The 22026-nt window shown below is 44.1% G+C and overlaps 1 protein-coding gene across 4 annotated transcripts in view; it reads left to right on the forward strand.

Annotated features, from left to right (window-relative positions):
* LRRC20 (leucine rich repeat containing 20) overlaps positions 1–22026 on the forward strand; it is a 122281-nt gene that overhangs the window by 58051 nt on the left and 42204 nt on the right. For all 4 annotated transcript variants that reach the window (XM_077125023.1, XM_077125025.1, XM_077125024.1 and 1 more), the window contains one exon: positions 5503–5652. In XM_077125023.1, coding sequence (XP_076981138.1) covers positions 5503–5652 — 150 coding nt within the window. The remainder of the gene's footprint in view (positions 1–5502; positions 5653–22026) is intronic.

The raw sequence follows: 22026 nt of genomic DNA on the forward strand, positions 1-22026 counted from the left end.
GCACATAAATACTAAGTACCATGATATACAATTGCTATTATCCCATCCCCCAGGAAGTGGGCACAAGGCATTTTTTGCTCCTCATCTACAGATGGGAAGATGATTGGCAGGGTTGAGATTTGTGCCGGGATGTCTGGGACTTGGATCTCCTAACTCTTGTCCCAGGGACTGTGGAGACCTGTTCCCAAGATCATGGCCCTCTCCCCTCAGCAGAGATTGGAGTCTCGGTGCTGTGCTCACTGACACCCTGGGATGAGGGATGTTTGCCTCACACCCCGGAGGGCCCCTTTGTCTTGGGCACTTTTGCCATCAGTGACAGACTGTTCTGGGGCAGGAGCCCTCACGTGTACCACCTCCCACACCCACACCAGTGTCCAGTTGTCAGTTCTGGGGTCACAGGGCTTGAGTCCCAAGGTTGAAGAAGTCATGGTGACGTCACAGGGTGCAGTGCGGAGCAGTGCTGGACACACGATAAGGCGTCCGTAGGTATTTGGGCAGAGAAGAAGCAGGTATGGGTAGATTCGGGGCCCACAGGATCCTCCAGGTGTTGGGGTGATGTGGTCCTGTCATTTATGTTGGTTGGCTGTGAGGGGCTGTGTTTGCTGGAATTGGAGACTTGGGGGTGGGGGTAGGGGGGTAGGGTTGGATGGCATGTGGCTGGCCAAGGCGGAAGGAGCGAGGCAATGGGCTGGGCCTTTCTGGGCTGATGTGCTCAGAGAAGAAAACTGAATGTCTTGAGGGCTGTGACGCTTCTCCCTTCCTTGTGGCAGTTCTTCCCCCACTTTGGGGCGGGTGGCCATTGTGCGGTTCTGCAGTGATGCTGGAATCCTGAAAGGTCCATTTCAGAGCATCTACCCCAAACCAAGGTAGGCAGTTTATTATCTATCTTTCATGGGCCTGCCTTTCTCTGTTTATCTTCCTGATCCGAAGTTGGCTCCCTTCAGGTTATCCTGTTTAAAACTCTTATGACAAATTTGTTTTTTAATATTCTGCTTATTTAAAAAACCCTAAACATTAAAACTTTACATATTTAACAAAAAAATAAAAAAAGAATTGACTTGGATTGATAATACTACCAATTTGGGGGAGGAAGACAATGCTGAAATGCTAAGATAGAAAAATAAATAGCAAGAGATATGAACAGGTTTTTCTACAGAAGGAATAAGAATGACTATTTAATCTGAAAGCTATTCAGTCTCATTATGCAAAGAATTATAAATTAAAACGATGGAAACCATTTCCCCTGTTTATTTTGCAAAGATTTTTTTAAATGGTGCTATTATTGTTTGAAATATTCTGGAGAGCAGTTTTTCAGTACATATCAGAAGACATGTTTGTTTACTAATTGTGTTTTCTCTTTTGTGAATGCCTTATGTCCTTGGCCCATTTATTTCTTGGGTGTTCTTTATTTTTTTCTTTTTGATTAATATTATGCATTTTGAATGATAAAGGTGCTAATTCTTTGTGTATTACTACAGATCCTTTTTAATAATCTGTTGGTTGCCTTATTTTTTTAAGCCTCCAGATATTTAATGTTTTTTATGCAATCAAGTTTATTGATCTATCCTTTGTGATTTTTTTAGAGGCATTTCAAAGCACTTTATTTGTAGTTGGAAGCAACTATTTCACAGCACCATAAATCTAACATATAAATCACAGAATCAAAACACCAGCTATGCTTGTGAACAGGATGTTTTTCCAAAGGGAAACAAAAAACTGCACTACTTTTAAGCCTTTTGATTTGTGTGGGCAGAAAATAAAGTGCTTTCTATTCAACAATATATTTAATCATTCCTAAGAGAATAAACAAAAAAGCCAAAAGAACTGACTTTTATTAGTTCTAAAATTAATGAAATAAAAAATAGTACAAGAGAAAGAGAAAAAAATAAAAAAGAAAACCAAAAAAATGCAAAAATTAATGGTAGAGTGAATTTGAATACTTCCACACAGAGTAGACTTCAGCAAAATCCTTCAGCAAAAACTTAAATGCTACATTAAGAAATTATATTGGAAATATGGAACTGTAGACCAGAAATACTTCTTATGCAGATACAGGATAGATCCTTAAGTAATGCTCCATTTCCACTCAGCCTTGCTATCTAATGGTGTAAGTGAACAATTTGACAGTTTTGAGTTACTGGGACGTTACAGGCCCCTCCTCCTGCTTCATGGCCTAAAATGACCACTGAGGAAAACTCATACACTTAACTTTTTTTAAAAAATATTTTTATTGAGAAATCTTCATGCACATACATTCATACTTGAGGTACAATCAGTGGCCCACAGTTTCATCATATAGTTGTGTATTCATTACCATGATAATTTTTTTAGAACCTTTAGAACATTTGCATCACTCCAGAAAAAAAGAAAAAACTCATACATACCATACACCTTACCCCTCCCTCTCATTGACCACTAGTATTTCCATCTACCCAATTTATTTTACCCTTCCACAGATGTAGAAGGATCTCCCTCTACAGCCAGCCTACCTCCAGAACTCTTCCCCTGGCAGTATGTGCCACTGCCAGCTCCACCCACTGACAAAAGAGCCAGAGCCTGATATTGGGCAGCAGCAGGGCTGAATTTACCCAGAGCCACACTGGACCAGAGGCATTAAGGATACTTCTTGCTGGATGCCCATGGAGGAGCCCTGTGGACCCTGGTCTTTTGTCTGTACCCTGTTTCCCCTTCTTTCCTGAAACTACTTCTGTAAGGCTACCTTCACCCCTCCCCTGACCCCAAGCTTGCTGGATCTCTGCTGGCACAGTGCCCTGGGGAGCCCTTGTCCAGTGGCACACAGACACATAAAGGGATTAATGCATTACTGGTGAAAAGCTCTCCTGCACGTTATTTGAGACCCAGAGGCTGGAGCAACTAACTGTATGGGGCAGTCAGGGAAGGCTTCAGGCAGGAAGTGGCATTTGAGCTGGGTTTTGGAGCAAAAATAGAAATTCTATGAGGCAGATGAAAAAGAAGGGCTTCAAGGCACAGGAACAATCTGCAAAGGCTTAGAGGTCTGGAAAAGCCAACCTCTTTGGGGAAAAACAGTTTCCTAAGAGAGAGCTGAGTGGTGCTGTCAGAGTCAGTGAGTGCTCCTGGGGTTATGGCATGGTCAGCAGCAACAGGGGTGGTCCAGGCAGACTTCTGGGAGAGGAGGATGGGAGCTGGCCTTGAAGCATAGAGGATTTGGATGGAGTAGGAAAGGGAGAGAGAAATAGCATTTATAGCATCCCCAGCAGTTTGTTAGACTTTATTTCATTACATTTGATTTTCCTGGTAGCTCTGCTGGGTAGATGATGATACCCCCATTTTGTAGATGAGGGAGCTGAGGTTCCGGGAGCTCAGAAGGCAGAGGAGCTGGACAGCCTAATTTCAGAGCCTCCTGCTTTCAGTATCTCCTTGCTGCCATATATATATATAAACAACTTTATTGAGATGTAACTCACAAACCACACAATTCATTCATTTAAAGTGTCAGTGATTTTAATATATACACAGAATCATGCAATTGTAACCTCAATCCAATTTTATAACATTTTCTTTCATTGCCCCCCAAAAGAAACTCCATACACCTTAGCTGTTACCTTCTTAGTATAGTCCTTCTCCCTAGACCTTGACAACCACTAATCTCCATTCTGTTTTTCTGGATTCGCGTATTCTGGACATTTCATATAAATGGAATCATATAACTGTGGTCCTTTGTGACTGATTTCTTTTACTTAGCATAATGTTTTCAGGATCCATCCATGTTGTAACATGTATTAATACAGCTTTCCTTTCTGTGGCTGAATATAGTCCATTATATGGCTATCCAACATTCTGTTTATCTGTTCATCAGGTGATGGACATTTGGGTTGTTTCCATTTTGAGACTGTTGTGAATACTGCTGTTATGAACACTCATGTACGTTTCCGTGCGAACAGATGGTCTCTTGGGTGTATACCACAGGAATGACATTGCTGAATCATGTGGTAACATGTTTAAATGTCTGGTATGGGGCTTGCCTTCGGAGTGACAGGACAGGGAAGAAGGTCAAACCGCAAAATCCAAGTAAGTTGTCTGTTTTCAAGGAAGTAGGCTACTGTGAAGTGCTTTTAGACTGCAGCTTCACTGTTGGCTCTTCGGTGATTCCAAAGGGACTTATAGATTTGCAGGGCCTTGGGGGCACTGCTGTGAATGCTGGTTGTCATTGTGCCCCTGTGTTTTGTTTTGTTTTTTAAAACTTTTTTTTATTAATTAAAAAAAATTAAATAAAACGTTAAGATATCATTCCATTCTACATATACAATCAGTAATTCTTAATATCATCACATAGTTACATATTCATCATTTCTTAGAACATTTGCATCGATTTAGAAAAAGAAATAAAAAGACAACAGAAAAAGAAATAAAACGATAATAGAGAAAAAAAGATTATACATACCATACCCCTTACCCCTTGTTTTCATTTACCGCTAGCATTTCAAACTAAATTTATTTTAACATTTGTTACCCCCTATTATTTATTTTTGTTCCATATGTTCTACTCTTCTGTTGATATAGTAGCTAAAAGGAGCATCAGACATAAGGTTTTCACATTCACAGAGTCTCATTGTGAAAGCTATATCATTGTTCAATCATCATCAAGAAACATGGCTACTGGAACACAGCTCTACATTTTCAGGCAGTTCCCTCCAGCCTCTCCGCTACATCTTGAACAACAAGGTGATATCTACTTAATGCGTAAGAATAACCTCCAGGATAACCTCTGGACTCTGTTTGGAATCTCTCAGCCATTGACACATAGTCTCATTTCACTCTTCCCCCTTTTGGTCGAGAAGGTTCTCTCAATCCCTTGATGTTAATTCTCAGCTCATTCTAGGGTTTTTCTCAGTTCCTTGATGCTGAGTCTCAGCTCATTCCAGGATCTCTGTCCCACGTTGCCAGGAAGGTCCACACCCCTGGGAGTCATGTCCCACGCAGAGAGGGGGAGGGTGGTGAGACTGCTCGTCATGTTGGCTGGAGAGAGAGGCCACATCTGAGCAACAAAAGAGGCTCTCTTGGGGGTGACTCTTAGTCCTAAATTTTAAGTAGACTTGACCTACCCTTTGTGGGGTTAAGTTTCATATGAACAAACCCCAAGACTGGGGGCTCAGCCTATAGCTTTGGTTGTCCACACTGCTTGTGCGAATATCAAGAATTCAACTTGGGGAAGTTGAATTTCTCCCCGCTCTCACCATTCCCTGAAGGGGTGTGCCCCTGTGTTTTGCTATTAGGCTGGATGATAGAGAAAAGGCCGTCATATATTCTGTGGTTCAGGTCAGAGGGAGGAACAGGTGTGAGTTAATGCTGGTGAGGAAGGCTCCTGGAAGAGGAGGGCAGGGTCTCTGGCCTGGTACAGGGGAAACAGGCGGGAAGGCAGGAGGCTTGGAGGAGAGGTGAGGTTGGGATCCATGTGGATTTGGGGCAAGTTGTTAGACAGCTGCAACTGATTGCTGGTTTGTCTTTGTCTTCTGGCTGCAGACCTGGCCGAGTGCAAGCTGGTGTCCTTCCCCATCGGCATCTACAAGGTCCTGCGGAATGTCTCCGACCAGATCCACCTCATCACGCTGGCCAACAATGAGCTCAAGTCCCTCACCAGCAAGTTTATGACCACCTTTAGTCAACTTCGAGGTAGGTCAGCTCAGGCCAGGATGCTGTGGCCAGCCCTGACCCTTCAGACTCAGACCCTGACTGGGGAGTGTCACTAGGGTCAGTCCCTTGTCAGCTAAGACCCATGAAATCATCTCATGGACCTGTGTCTTTCCTGTGGCCTGGAAACCTGTAAGCATCACTCCTTCCTCTAGCTGCCTGGTGAATCAAATTGACCAAAAGTCAGGGGTCTGGATCTGAACAGACTAGCAGATGTTTGGGGTCCTAAGACCCTGGAATAGTTAACTCTCAGTAGACTTGAGTGAGACCCCTTCTTACTCCCGGTCTAACATTGTTTTCCCATGCTGCTCTCTCAGTTCAGGAGCGACAATGCCACAGATGTTGGTGTTTCTCTCCCAGCTACACACAGAGCAAGGGGATATGGGCAGGGGACCAGGAGTTGGGTCTATCCATCCTGTGGAGGGCGTCCACTCCTGCTCAGTGCCCGGCGAAGCTGCGGCCTGGGCACACGGTGTGTGTTTAGAAAATGATGGGGATAAGACTTGAGTATGCTCAGGAGGCAGAGGATTTCTCTATCTGATAGGGCCATGATTTACTTCTCTTAGGAGGAACAAACACCTCTAGCACAAGGAACTGGAGTGAACATTCCTCCTACAACTGACTGGGCGAGGCAGGCTTCCTAGAGGTGTGGGCTTAGGGCATATCCCAAAAGGGAGTGCGAGGTGGGAAGCAGCTTGTACAATGGCTGAGTGAGCTTCAGACAGGGCCTGGAGAGGCCCCCTGGCCAGTGCAAACAGAGGGAAAGGAGGAAGAATTGGTCTGGGCAGTTGTTTCTGAATGACCCCCATAGAACCCCCTGCATTTGTGCTCAAAAAGCTAAAGACATTTTGCCTAGAAGGGGGAAGAACTCCTAGGGCAGGACTTGTTTTCCCTAGAGACCCCTCTGGGTTTTTTTTTTAACCCAGGCTGCTTTGCCCATCCTTCCTTTGCTGGTGGCTACTTTTTTAAACAGGTGAGACCGGTCCTCATAGTCAGCAGGTCTCTTGGACCAGGAGTTCCCATCGGTAGCTGAAATTAGAAACACTCAAGGAAATTTTCCACAAACACAATTGCATAGGCCCTACCCTAAGATGAGTTAAATCAGAATGACTGGCTTAGGCATTTGTTAAAACCTACAGAGGTCAGTCTAAAGTGCTGTCAGTCAAAGTTGAGAGCTATCATTCATGGGTTATAAAGGAAATGCCTGGAGGACATTAGGTTTGTAAGTAATGAGTGGTTCAGATTGAGTATATGCGATAGGGAGTGGTGAGGATAGGGGCAAACTAGAAACAGGAGCAGCTACCATTTGGCTTCAGTAAGCCAAATAAGAAAATGGGTTGGTGTCAGCTCTCCTGATTGTTTTATTTGACAGAAGCTAGACAGGGATTTTTTAAAAATATTTTTATTGGGCCCTTAGCAAGATTGACAAAAAGAAGAAGAGAGAGGATACAAATAAATAAGATCAGAAATGGAAGAGGAGACATAACCACTGACCTCACAGAAATAAAGGAGGTAATAACAGGATACTATGAACAACTTTACGCTAATAAATACAACAATTTAGAGGAAATGGACGGGTTCCTGGAAAGACATGAACAACCAACTTTGACTCAAGAAGAAATAGATGACCTCAACAAACCAATCACAAGTAAAGAAATTGAATTAGTCATTCAAAAGCTTCCTAAAAAGAAAAGTCCAGGACCAGACGGCTTCACATGTGAATTCTATCAAACATTCCAGAAAGAATTAGTACCAACTCTCCTCAAACTCTTCAAAAAAATCGAAGTGGAGGGAAAACTACCTAACTCATTCTATGAAGCCAACATCACCCTCATACCAAACCAGGCAAAGATATTACAAAAAAAGAAAACTACAGACCAATCTCTCTAATGAATATCTGTCTTTTTGTTGTTGAGTTGAACAATCTCTTCATAAATTCTGGATACTAGACCTTTATCTGATATGTTATTTCCAAATATTGTCTCCCATTGTGTAGGCTGTCTTTCTACTTTCTTGATGAAGTTCTTTGATGCACAAAAGTGTTTAATTTTATTGAGGATTTCTGCAGAAATCCTCAATAAAATTCTAGCAAATCGTATCCAACAACACATTAAAAGAATTATACATCATGACCAAGTAGGATTCATCCCAGGTATGCAAGGATGGTTCAACATAAGAAATCAATTAATGTAATACATATCAACAAATCAAAGCAGAAATCACATGATCATCTCAATTGATTCAGAGAAGGCATTTGACAAGAGTCAACATCTTTCCTGCTGAAAACACTTCAAAAGATAGGAATACAAGGGAACTTCCTTAAAATGATAGAGGGAATATATGAAAAACCCACAGCTAATATCATCCTCAATGGGGAAAAATTGAAAACTTTCCCCCTAAGATCAGAAACAAGACAAGGATGTCCACTATCACCACTATTATTCAACAGTGTGTTGGAGGTTCTAGCCAGAGCAATTAGACAAGAAAAAGAAATACAAGGCATCAAAATTGGAAAGGAAGAAGTAAAACTATCACTGTTTGCAGACGATATGATACTATACTTCGAAAACCCGGGAAAATCCACAACAAAACTACTAGAGCTAATAAATGAGTACAGCAAAGTAGCAGGTTACAAGATCAACATTCAAAAATCTGTAGCATTTCTATACACTAGTAATGAACAAGCTGAGGTGGAAATCAAGAAACGAATCCCATTTACAATTGCAACTAAAAGAATAAAATACCTAGGAATAAACTTAACTAAAGAGACAAAAAACCTATATAAAGAAAACTACAAAAAACTGTTAAAAGAAATCACAGAAGACCTAAATAGATGGAAGGGCATACCGTGTTCATGGATTGGAAGACTAAATATAGTTAAGATGTCAATCCTACCTAAATTGATCTACAGATTCAATGCAATACCAATCAAAATCCCAACAATTTATTTTTCAGAAATAGAAAAACCAATAAGCAAATTTATCTGGAAGGGCAGGGTGCCCCGAATTGCTAAAAACATCTTCAGGAAAAAAAACGAAGCTGGAGGTCTCGCGCTGCCTGACTTTAAGGCATATTATGAAGCCACAGTGGTCAAAACAGCATGGTATTGGCATAAAGATAGATATATCGACCAATGGAATCGAATAGAGTGCTCAGATATAGACCCTCTCATCTATGGACATTTGATCTTTGATAAGGCAGTCAAGCCAACTCGCCTGGGACAGAACAGTCTCTTCAATAAATGGTGCCTAGAGAACTGGATATCCATATACAAAAGAATGAAAGAAGACCCATATCTCACACCCTACACAAAAGTTAACTCAAAATGGATCAAAGATCTAAACATTAGGTCTAAGACCATAAAACAGTTAGAGGAAAATGTAGGGAGATATCTTATGAATCTTACAATTGGAGGCGGTTTTATGGACCTTAAACCTAAAGCAAGAGCACTGAAGAAGGAAATAAATAAATGGGAGCTCCTCAAAATTAAACACTTTTGTGCATCAAAGAACTTCATCAAGAAAGTAGAAAGACAGCCTACACAATGGGAGACAATATTTGGAAATGACATATCAGATAAAGGTCTAGTATCCAGAATTTATAAAGAGATTGTTCAACTCAACAACAAAAAGACAGCCAACCCAATTACAAAATGGGAAAAAGACTTGAACAGACACCTCTCAGAAGAGGAAATACAAATGGCCAAAAGGCACATGAAGAGATGCTCAATGTCCCTGGCCATTAGAGAAATGCAAATCAAACCCACAATGAGATATCATCTCACACCCACCAGAATGGCCATTATCAACAAAACAGAAAATGACAAGTGCTGGAGAGGATGCGGAGAAAGAGGCACACTTATCCATTGTTGGTGGGAATGTCAAATGGTGCAACCACTGTGGAAGGCAGTTTGGCGGTTCCTCAAAAAGCTGAATATAGAATTGCCATACGACCCAGCAATACCATTGCTGGGTATCTACTCAAAGGACTTAAGGGCAAAGACACAAACGGACATTTGCACACCAATGTTTATAGCAGCATTATTTACAATTGCAAAGAGATGGAAACAGCCAAAATGTCCATCAACAGAAGAGTGGCTAAGCAAACTATGGTATATACATACGATGGAATATTATGCAGCTTTAAGACAGGATAAACTTATGAAGCATGTAATAACATGGATGGATCTAGAGAACATTATGCTGAGTGAGTCTAGCCAAAAACTAAAGGACAAATACTGTGTGGTCCCACTGATGTGAATGGACATTCGAGAATAAACTTGGAATATATCATTGATAACAGAGTCCAGCAGGAGTTAGAAACAGGGTAAGGTAATGGGTAATTGGGGCTGAAGGGATACAGAATGTGCAACAGGACTAGGTACAAAAACTCGGAAATGGACAGCACAGTAATACCTAATTGTAAAGTAATCATGTTAAAACACTGAATGAAGCTGCATTTGAGCTATAGGTTTTTTTTTTTTTTTACTATTATTATTACTTTAATTTCTTTTCTCTATATTTACATTCTATATCTTTTTCTGTTGTGTTGCTAGTTCTTCTAAACCGATGCAAATGTACTAAGAAACGATGATCATGTATCTATGTGATGATGTTAAGAATTACTGATTGCATATGTAGAATGGTATGATTTCTAAATGTTGGGTTAATTTCTTTTTTTCCGTTAATTAATAAAAAAAATATATTTTTGTTGGCCAAACAAAACAACATATAAATATGAAGATTCTTTTGAGGTTTTTTATTTTTTTTTATTTGAATACATAGGCAAAGATGATGCAACGAAGTTACTACATAATGTACAGTAAAAACCTTAGAAATTTATATGTGGGTATGTCATATGTGAATTAGAAAACATGAAGATTCTTAACATATGAACATCCCATACTTGGTGTACTAACAAGGGCTCACAATATTATCACATGGTTATGTATTGATCACCATGATCATTTCTTAGAACATTTGCATCACTCCAGAAAAAGAAAAAAGAAAAAATTCATACATATCATATCCCTTGCCCCTCCCTCTCACTGACCACTAGTATATCCATCTACCCAATATATTTTAACATTTGTTCCCCTATTTTTTCTATACCCCTTACCACTTCCTTTCATTGATCACTAGTATTTCAATCTACTCAATTTATTTTAACATTTGCCCCCCCTATTATTTGTTTATTTTTTATCCATATTTTTTATTCATCTGTCTATACAGATAGTAGATAAAAGAAGCATCAGACCCAAGATTTTCACAATCACACAGACACATTGCAAAAACTATATCAGTATACAATCATCTTCCAGAAACATGGCTACTGGAACACAGCTCTACAGTTTCAGGCACTTCCCTCTAGCCACTCTAATACACCATAAACTGAAAAGGAGATATCTATATAATGCATAAGAATAATCTCCAGGATAACTTCTCGACTCTGTTTGAAATCTCTCAGCCACTGATACTTTATTTTATCTCATATCTCTCTTCCCCCTTTCGGTTGAAAAGTCTTTCTCAATCCCTTGATGATGAGTCCCAGCTCATTCTAGGATTTCTGTCCCACGTTGCCAGGGAGGTTTACACCCCTGGGAATCATGTCCCACGTAGAGAGGAGGAGGGCAGTGAGTTTGCTTTTTGCTGTGTTGGCTGAGAGAGAGAGGCCACATCTGAGCAACAAAAGTGGTTCTCTGGGGGTGACTCTTAGACGTAATTTTAAGCAAGCTTAGCCTATCCTTCGTGGGGATAAGTTTCATATGAATAAATCCCATGATTGAGGGATTTATTCAACCTATTGATTTGGTTGTCCCCACTGCTAAATATTATTAGCAATTGTCCCCACTGCTAAAATATTATCACCATCTCGTTTCATGGATGGAGACAAAAGGTCAGGGAGGGAAAGGGACTTGAACAGTAGATACAGGAATGGAACATAGGTCATTCACCTCCCAGGTCAGGGATGACTTTCAGGCCATCTGCCTGATCAAGGGGAACCTAAGTGCAATATCCAACCAATTGGAATTGGGCACTTGCTTTCCAGAGAAGGATGGAATGATAAATAGTGGATGGTGGGGTACTGTCTGGGGACCCTGAGAAGAGCACAGTGAGACAAGGGGGCTTCCTTTGGGTAAGAGGAAAGTTCACTTATGCTTTCATCCATTAATTTTTCATGAGCACATGCTGTATTCCAGGCCAGAGTCCAGAGTCAGGGAAACAAAGTTGGTGAATAAACCAGGGTCTGTTGACAGCAGAGTACCACAGTACTTCCTGGGTTGGACAACATGCAAGGATGCCTGGAAGAGGGGTTAATTCTTCCTGAGAGTGGTCTGGGAAGCGGCGTGGTTGACATGGAAGCCAGAGCTTCAAAGGCAAGCAGCCCTTTTCGGGGGGGAGGGGGGGGGGGCATGATGCTGAGTGGCAGAGAAATGCTGCCCCTGAGGGCTGTGCATTAGTGCCTCGGCCTTGGAAATGGACTTCATCAGCCCACCCATCAGAATTCTGTTGGAGGATGGTGTTTGAACTCTCTACTGCACAGCTTCTGACCGCCTGGCACTGCTTCAGATTACAAAAGGAGGGTCACCATGTGCCCCCATATTGAATTTCACAGGGACGGTTGGTGGACGGATGTGTGACCCGGGGCAGGAGCTGAGGGACCACCTGGCTCCCAAAGAGATGGCACTGGACCCAAGCCTTTGTTGTGGTTTCTCTTTCAAATAGAGGAAGTTTCTTTTATGTTTGGAGAGGCTTTGCTGATTTCTGTGTGCAGCCTGCCAATGTCCCCTTCTGGGTTCTTGAAGGAGCTGGGCCGCCTCAGTGCTGGGGAAGGGAGCAGTGTGCTTCCCCCCTGTCTGCCAGCTTGTCTCCCAGGGGTGCTCAAGGGATTTGTTTCTGCTGGGTTTGTGGCCTCGCTCATAGCATTTTCATCTTTTAGATGTTTCCTTTCCCTTGATACCCTTCATCCATTTTTATGGAAAGAAAAGGCAAGACCTGAGATGGCAAAAATACAGTGGGCCTGAAGGGCCCATGTGGCCCCTGCATTTCTTGGCTAGGACAGTGGGCCTCTACATCCAGCTGTGACTCTTCTGACCCCTCTCCTGTGTCCATCCACCAGTCCCCTCTGTCCCTCCTGATGCCAGCCATTCAGCTCCGGTTATTGAGTGTATCCTGGGCCTGCCAGGCCATAAGTGTGTGAGCTACACCTCTGTCTTTTACCTCAGTGCAGCAAGTACCCTGGGTACCTGTGCTGGGCTGGCAGTGGACACACATGGGTGAATAACCACATGAGCCCAAATTCACCAGCACTTAGCATGCCTGGGTCTGCCGAGTTTTACATGCATCTCATTTTTTAAAATGCATTTTATTGAGATATACTCACACATCATACAATCCATCCAAAGTTACAATCATTAACCCAAGAATCATCACACATGCATTTCATTTTATTCTCTCAGCAACCTAACACCGGAAATAGGGAAACTAAGACCTACCCGTTGCCCTCGAGGAGCTCACAGTCCAGCAGAAGAGGCAGATGCCCAAGCAGAGCACCACAGGGTGGGGTGGGGTGGGGAAGGGGTGCAGCATCCCATGGGGACATTGAGGAGGCAGATGTCAGTTCTGCTTTAGGTGGGCGGAGTCAGGAAACAACCTGGAGAAATGGCTTAAAGGGGAATTTGTCTGACGAGTGAGAGTTTGCCAGATGAATAAGGGTGAGTTCACAAGGCATCTTTTGGGAAGATAATGACTAGTAAAATGGTGCAAGACAACATCACAGAGCCTAGGAGGACCGTGTGTCTTCAAAGATTGGCCCGAGAGGCAGCCATGTGCCCAAGGAAGAACATTTAGCAAGGATCCTGGGAGGGTGGGATGAGTCGGGCCACATGGAAGAGGCAGAGAAAGGCACTGGGGCAGGAGCTGCAGCAGGAATCAGGGCAGGAGACGGCAGACAGAAGCGCAGGCTGACCAGGCAAGAGAAGGTGTTGTCAGCAGGGTCCACGTCAGGCAGCGCCTTGAATGCCACATCCCATGGTTTCTCGTTATCCAAATCCTGAGGGTGTCCAGCCTGGGCTGCTGAGGGTGCCATCGTGCTCTGGCGGCTGCAGATGGGCAGCCAGGCTGTGTACCTCGGCAGAGAGTAGCTGGCCCTGAGACCCCACAGCTGGAGAAAACCAGCCGCTGTCAGAGCTGAGCCCCGAGAGAGGGCTCTTCATTAGCCATCAAAAGGGGAGGAGCAGTCACCCAGACCCTGAGCCGTGCAGAGTCAAGATTGTCTCCTGAGCCCACAGCTCATAGTGAACTGTTTTTTTTTTCAACTGGAATTAGCTTCTTTTTGTGTCTCTGTCTACCCAACCGTGAGGTCCCTGAGTCTCTTCCCTGACATGTTGTGAGTCCTCCACAGAGTCGGGGGCCTCCCACAGCCCTTGAGCAAGTCAGAGCCAGGCCCCGTGGAGACCCTGTAAATGGATGGCTACTCACCAGATAGCCTCTGTCCTCCCACGGGAGTCTTCAGTCCTCTCAGGAGCTCCTTCATGTGGTAATTTTCCTCATTGCCTCAGCAGTTAGGCCAGGTTGGAGAGAAGCACCCAGGCTGTTTTTTTGCCTTTGGCAAGCAGCATGGTGCCCAACGGGGCTGCATCCGTTCCTTTCTGCATACCCTGGGGAGTGGGTTTCTGTCCTGAGGGTCTCTGATAGTCGGGTGCATGGTGGAGGGCTTGGGCAGAGGACTTTGAGAAGCTAGTGTGAAGAAACTGGGCTAACAGAGACGGGCAGAAGTGGAAGAAAGCAGACCTGGTCTCTTCCTTGGGTCAGACCCTCAACCCCCCGCCTTCCACTCCCGGGTCAGGAGTCCTCGCAGGTGCTGGAGAGTTGGAGGAGGGTGTGTGCTGATGGGACAGTGTATGTCAGGGCCCTAGACGGGTGTATTTCCTGGTTTCCTGGGGAGAGAGGGGAGAAGAACATCACTGGGCACCATAAATGACCCCAAACCAGGGAGCGAGCACTCCTGGGGGGACAGCTGTGAGGGCAGCTGACTGAAAGCAGAAAAGATGGTGGGGTTGTGTCCTCGCTGTGCCTTCCCCACATTCCACTTTGTGTCAGCCCACTGGGTTTACTTTTCTTAAGCTGATGTCCTTTGGTGTGTGGAGGAGGAAAGAAGAGGAAGGGGATCCAGAAATTTTCTGGGTAAGTTGTGCAGACATGAAAGCTTTGCAGTGGTCCGTTAGATGTTGACTTCTTGCTTTTAGTCTGGGATTGGGCAGGTCTACTCTGTCAGAGGCACATTTTCTGGTGCCCTCAGTGCAGTTTGCCATTGGAATAGTAGGGGCAGGGAGGGTCCCTTATCCCCAGGTTATCCACAAGAAGCAGCCCCCTGATGCTAATGATTGAGAGTTCTTATCTGGTGGTATCAGGTGGTGACAAACTGCATCATTTTCTGCCATCAGTCCTCAAAGGCATCTGGCCCCTGGGGCTGACCTCAGTGGGACAGAGGCCAAGCTGTAATGACATCCACACGCATGCTTCCCAGGGTAAGTCCTCCCTAGTGGAGAGTTAAAGGAAGCACATGTCATGGACTTCAGTATCCTTAGGGTTGAATCAGATATCCAAGGCCAACGGGGTAGATTTTGAGACTGTTGCTATATTCTATGACGTCATTAATCCCTGATGTTGCCCCTGAGCCTGGGGACACACCAGGAGGTAAAGAACAGATCTCCCTGTGGTCAGGCTGTCCCAGGACCACAAGATGAGAGGCTGGGGTTAAAAGCACAGATGCTGAGTTCAGATCCAGCTCTGGGTCTGGACATCTTCCTTCTGTCCTTCTGAATCCACCCTCCATCCTGATCTGAGCCCTAGGGGGCTGACCACATCCACAGGCTCTTTCGCTGTCTGGCTGTGGTTGGGTTCAGCCATGGGGAACCTCAGCAGGAGATTAGAGAAGAGAGGAGAATGAGATGGGTGAATTTCTTCCCCTGGCCGCCTCCCTGCGGGTACCTCTTGGGCTGACTGTTTCCCATGTCCAGAGGTCACTTCTCTCAAGACACCCTCTACACGACTCTCTCCTTCTGGTTTCCTTTGGGTAGTGGCAGCTCCACTGCTCCTAACCCTGGGTTACTGCAGGATCCTTTGTGGCTTCCCTATAGTCTCCCACACCTCTGTGAGTACTTCATTATAAATAAACCCAGCTTGAGTTATCTTGATTAGAGCACCGTCTCTTCCAGTTTGAAGCCCTCATGATGCTGCCACTTTCTAGCTCTGTAAGTATAGGCAAGTTGTTTAACTGCCTGTGCCTCAGTTTCCCCTTTAGTACAATAGAATAATAATGGTAATAATCTGTATCTCCTAGGGCTGTAGTGAAGAGTAAATGGGTACTGCCTAGTGCAGTACCTGGAACATATAGCAGCAGGTGTTCACTAGTTTAAACTACTGATGGGAATGGAATATGTATACCGTTTTGCTTCTTGCTTTTTTTTCACAGCATGTCCTAGAAATTGGTTTATGTCAGTACATTGAAAGTTGCTTTATTCTTTTCTCTGGGGGCAGGTTTTGGGTTTGTCCCAGTTAGAATAGTCTTCTCACCCTTTCCTTCTGTCTACCCCAAGGAGGGGGTGTGCTCTTCAGAACATCACTCCTTTTTCCTCACCCTGCTGACCCCTCCCTCGCCTCTGCCAAGCTTCCTTAGTGCTGGTGAAGGCCATCTCAGGGTCTTGCATTACCCCACCCACCGAATGTCAGGCTGGCAGACCTTGCAAACAGGGTCAGCAGTTACTCTTTGACAGGAGGTTGAAGCTGATGCCCACAATGGGTCCTCGATGGGCAGGTATTTGGGGAACTGGCACATACCCTTGCTGTCCGGCTGCATAATCTGCAGGCCAGCTTCGTGCAAGCCTAAATGGAATCAACAGGGCCTCATCTTTCCACCAGTATGAATCTAAGGCCTCTGAGTCAGTCTTGGCAGTTGTCCAAGATAAGGACAACGCAGGAAGTAATAAAAGGAACTTGGGGAAGGAGAAGACAATTAAGTGGACATCAGAAACCACAGTTCAGTAGGGACAACAAATAAAGAGATGTTGTGGCCAGCTGAGGCTGCTCTTGGGCAGGAGCTTCAGAGAATCTTGGGAGTAGGATGGAGTGGGGTCTTCCCCCAAAAGCCCCTGGGCCAATTCTGGGAGCTGTTTATCTCTAAACCTGGCATAAGAGAGCAGGAAGAAGCCTTCGGAGCTACCCTAATGCAGCCCCTCTGAGACCACAGGATCTTAGCCTTCTGTCCTTTCTGGGGGGTGGTGAGATGCTGGGTGGACAGCCTGGCTGTTGTGCCCATGGGGTGCAGTGACAGAACCAGACCAGGTGCAGCTGTGTTCAAAGGTCAGCACACCAGCCAGCCAGGTGGCTGGGACTGTTGCTACACTTTTGTCCTTCCTCTGAAATGGAGGCAGCAGAGAAAGTCCTGAGTGCCCAAGGTGGGACCACGTGGCAGATAAAGGAGAAAGCCACCCACTTTTGATTAGCCTCTCTAGGCCTCAGTTTCCCCAAATGAGAAATGGAAGAATATACATTCCCTAGGGATACAGTGAGTTTGGACATAATGCACAGAAGGAGCCCTGGAAGGTGCTTGGTGTGGGTGGTTCTGATATGGGGATGGTAAAAACTCCATGGAGCTCAGTCATGCCCATGACAATCTGCCACATAGTCAGGAGAACAGCCCCATTGTGGAAATCTGTGTCTGCACAAGGAGTTTAAGTGAGAACAGAAGTGTAGAGATCCCCAAGTCCAGGCCTTCCCAGAATGGAAGCCCAGGCTCAGAGGAGAAAGGGCTTGTCCCCTCCATCCAGGCAGATGTGAAACAGAACTCAGCTAAAGATCCTTAAAGGTCTTCTGTCAGGCCCTTTCACGTGGAAGCAGGCAATTTGATCACTCGACGGTTGGCTGATGCCAACAGGGCATTTTAAATGTGTTGTGTGTTTGTACTCCACATCCCTACACAAAAGATTTGTGGAGCTGATGAAGTGGGCAGCTTGGGCACAGGAGATGGAGGAGACGTGCCCTGAGACCTCTGCTGGGCTGCGACTTCCCAGAAGGGAACCTGCCCCCTGCCCACCTACCGCATGGCAGGAAGCATGCCCTGTCCAGGCCAAGGCCCTTTCCTGGACCGCTTACCTGTCATGGGCTCAGGTCTGGCCCGATTCACTGCGATATCTTTGATGAGACTGGACATGCCCTTTGAATTTCATTAAATCCCAGGAGTTGGGCAAAGCCACAACTTCGATAGGGTTTGGGAGACTTGTAGAGAATCTGCTCTCTTTGCTCTTTCCCCAGGAGAGGGTCTGAAAATAGCTCCATGCTTTTGTTCCCGCAGAGATTAATCCATTGAAAACCTACCAGATTTACTATTAACAATTTCACACATAAATGTGACAATTTAGAAGAAACGGGCCAGTTCATTAAAAACTGAGAACTACCAAAAAAAACAACCGAGATGAAGCAGGCAATCTGAAAAGTCCCCTAACCATTATAGAAATTTAATTAATAAATAAACAGATCCTGAGAAATGAAATCTCCAGGCTCAGATGGGTTCGCTGGAAAATTCCTCCAAACTTTTAAACAAGAATTAACACCAAATTTATACAGTCTCTTTGTAAAATAGAAGAGAAGGGAACACTTCCCAGCACGTGCTTTGAAGCCAGTGTTACTCACATACCAAAGCCAGAAGAAGATAGTACAAAAAGAAAAAACTATAGGCCAGCCTCTCTCATGCACTTAGATGCAAAGATTCTCAACAAAATAATTAGCAAATTCAAGTCCAGCGATGTATAAAAACAGTTGATGTCATGATTGAGTGGGGTTTATTCCAGGTATGCAAGCCTGTTCAGTATTTGAAAATCAATCAGTGTTATCTACCTTATCAACAAACCGAAAAAGAAAATTCATATGATCATATCAGATGACATAGTAATGAAAGAATGAAAGCATTTGGCAAACTCCAACACCCATTCGTGATTTTTAAAAGTAATAGAAATACTATCAGCAGACTAGGAATATGGGAGGAACTGCCTCAACTTGATAAAGGACATCTAAAAAAAACCCTACAATTGGCATCATACTTGATGCTTTCCCATATATATATATATATATATATATATATATATATATATAATGTGAATATTGTGAGATTTTTATAGGAATTGTCTCATGCAACTGTGGGAATGGGCAAGTCCAGATTCCATAGGACAGACTATAAGATGGGAACTCCGATGAAGGTTTTCAATGCATTCCCCAGGAGAAGCTGGCTGGCTGGCTGGAATAGAGATGGAAAATCTGTCTTCTGACTGCTAAAGGCACTCCTCTCATTGTAAAATGCAATCACCTTACTGATGATTTAAGTCCACAAAGTGTCCTCAGAGTAACAGTTAGGCCAGTGCTTGCCTGATCAAACAACTGCACACCATAACCTGACTGGGTTGATACATAAACTTAACCATCATATTCCCCAAGCCTCTGAGACACTAAGTAGCCTAGTTCCATTCTCATCTCTACCATTTTTCCTCTCTCACTCCCCATTGCAGATAACGCTGACTTCTTTTCTTTTCCTTCAGTTTCCTGGATTCTTTTCTACCTCAGGGCCTTTGCACTGGTTTCCTCTGATAGCGCTTCCCTGGGCTCTTGGCTAATTACTTCTCACCTGTCACTCTGACCTTAAATGCCTTTTCTGACCATGATAGCACTATGAAATGATCTTTTTTTTTTTCTTCTTGTTTATTTTAACTTTTTCCCTGATTAGTGTGTAGGCTTGTTAAGGTAGGGGATCTAGTCAGTCTTGTTCACCACAGGTTCCCCAACATCTAGGGGCACCTACCCCACGCTGGGTGTTGAGTGAGTGAGTGCACTGTTTTGGCGTTTGGTGGACTCATCTGCAGACCTGTGTCACAGCTGCATCCACTCTCTCTTCCTTTGTTTTCCCTTTGACTTCTATCTTTAATGTTAGCTTTCAGTTTTTTGTGTGTAAAGACCCCATAATCCACGAATTGTCTCATGGATTTTGTCCCTTTCTAACAGAGAATAGTTCCTTCCATTTATAGGGTATATTTTACTTTTCAAAGATTGCCCTTTTTCATGTTCAAGTACAGGGCTGAGCACATAGTAGGTGCTTAATGAATGTCTGTTATGTGTACAACATGCCCTTTCGGGGCACTATCTTAACTGATCATCACAGCCCTATTGTGAAATGGGCAGGCAAAACCTTCTCCTGAGGCCAACCAGGAGAGAGAATGGGGCTGAGGACACGTGATATGTTAAAATAGAACCAAATCTTCCTGACATTTTCCCCTTCGTTCATTCACCACTAACTACACAAGAATCTGCTGAGTCTCTTTGGTGAGAACCTGTACTGGCAGGACTCAGGATGCAGAACTGGATAAAACAGGGTGTCAAAATGACCCACTCCTCTTAGAAAAGCAAGTATTCCCTGAGAAATAGTTGATGTGGGGAGGAGTCTTGGCTTTGGTTTTTTTTTTTTGTTTTTTTTTTACATGGGCAGGCACCGGAAATCGAACCTGGGTCCTCTGGCAAGGCAGGCAAGCATTCTTGCCTGCTCGGCTTTGGATTTTGTTGGTGGGAGTGGGGTGGTTGGAAGAGGAAAGTCAAATATCTTGGGAGAGTATTTTGGGGTTTGTATGGCCTTGAGCAAGGTAATCTCAGTGTGCTTTGTTTGGTCATCTGTAGATCAGGTATAATGGGTTATAGAAAAATAAAAGTGATTATTACATGTAAACCCCTAGAACACCTACCTGGAACATAATAATGCCCAATAAATTTTAGCTATTCTTATTGCTTTTGGTTATAAGTTCCATACTCAGTGAGCTAGACTGGAGTCCAGCAGAACTCTCTCCTGGAAACTCCTCCACTCAAGCGCAGTACTTTAACACAGTCTCAGCACAGCAGGGGCCTGTGTCAAGGAGGGGAGCTGACCATCTCTTTCCCTGAGCAGATCTGTGGCTGCACTAAAGCTCAGTAATGGAAAACCTCCCCTTCTGTCCCAGTTTAAATGCAGTGCTTTTGATTTCTCTAATGCAGTTAAGCAGCCGAGGGCTGAGGGGTCAAGCCATAACTGCCCTGCCTCTGCAGCTGCTGTGCCTTTTGATTTTCAGAAAAGCTTCTGAGCTGGGGTAGAGGCCTCCTCCCAGCCTGAGCCAGCCATCCTTGGAGCTAAGCCTCTCACTACAGTCAACCACTAAAGAAAGCCTGGGCTTCAGAGAGCAACTTTCCCTGGGGACCAGGCCAGAGTCTGATTCTGTATGCATAAGTTCCTTCATTTGGCTATGCTAAGCAATGACTCGGAAAGCTGTCTAAACTCCATTAAGTGACAGAAGCAGGTCTCTAAGGAATATACAGTCTGTGATTACATTTTTGCTTTTAAAAACAAAACTGTGTATGTACATTAGCAGACTCATAGGAAAACATGGAAGAATGTATACTAAACTGTTAAACTTGATTATCTTTAGGGATGGGAATATATGGGATTTTCATTTTTCTATGTTATCTGCTTTTGTGATGTTTATAACTTTAGAATGAATATGAAGTGCTTTTTTAAGCAGAAAATGCATTTAAAGTTAAACTGTATCGGTCAGGATAGGCCAGGTTTGCCAAAATAATTGACAAATAATATCAGATCTCAGGGGCTTATGACAACCAAGGTTTATGTCTTGTTCGTGGCATGCGTTCAGCTGGGGTTTCTGCTCATCAGTCTCTCAGGGACCCAGGCTGATGAAGCAGCCAACATCTCAAATGTAGCTGGTTCTGTGCCAGAGGAAAAAGAGAATGTGGCAAAGCATGCACTAGTTCTTAAAGCTTCCACTTGGGAAATAACATTAATCTCTTCCAATGAGGTTTCATTAGCCAAAGCAAGTCTCTGCTCGCACATTAATTTAAGTGGCCAGTGAAGTGCAACCTACATTGTTCAAGAAGGATTAAGAGTAAAATGTCTGTGAACAGTGTGATAACTACCACAGAAACCGAATAATGTCCAGATGTAAATACAAGATTGCGTTTCATGCCACTCTTTCTCCCCAGGTTCCTCAGTGTAGGTCAAATGCAAATGACAGATCGGGGTAAGGAATGCAGTTTACCTGGGACCATAGCCCTGTGGTCCGTGCATTCAGTTTTCTGAGGGTCTTGCTTGAGTCAGCACTTCCAAGGAGTACACCTGAAGTAGTGGCTCCCAGCTGGGAGTGTGGTAATGCATCAGCATCATCTAGGGAGCCTTTTCCACATTTCTTCCCCATGGGTACATCCCAGTTCTCTTCTAGTTTGGAGCTGCAGGCCTAAAGGAGTCAGTGGGCAGTGTTTCCTCAACTGTTTGTCA

The sequence above is a fragment of the Tamandua tetradactyla genome, chromosome 13, assembly GCF_023851605.1.
Source record: "Tamandua tetradactyla isolate mTamTet1 chromosome 13, mTamTet1.pri, whole genome shotgun sequence".
Taxonomy (NCBI): Eukaryota; Metazoa; Chordata; class Mammalia; order Pilosa; family Myrmecophagidae; genus Tamandua; species Tamandua tetradactyla.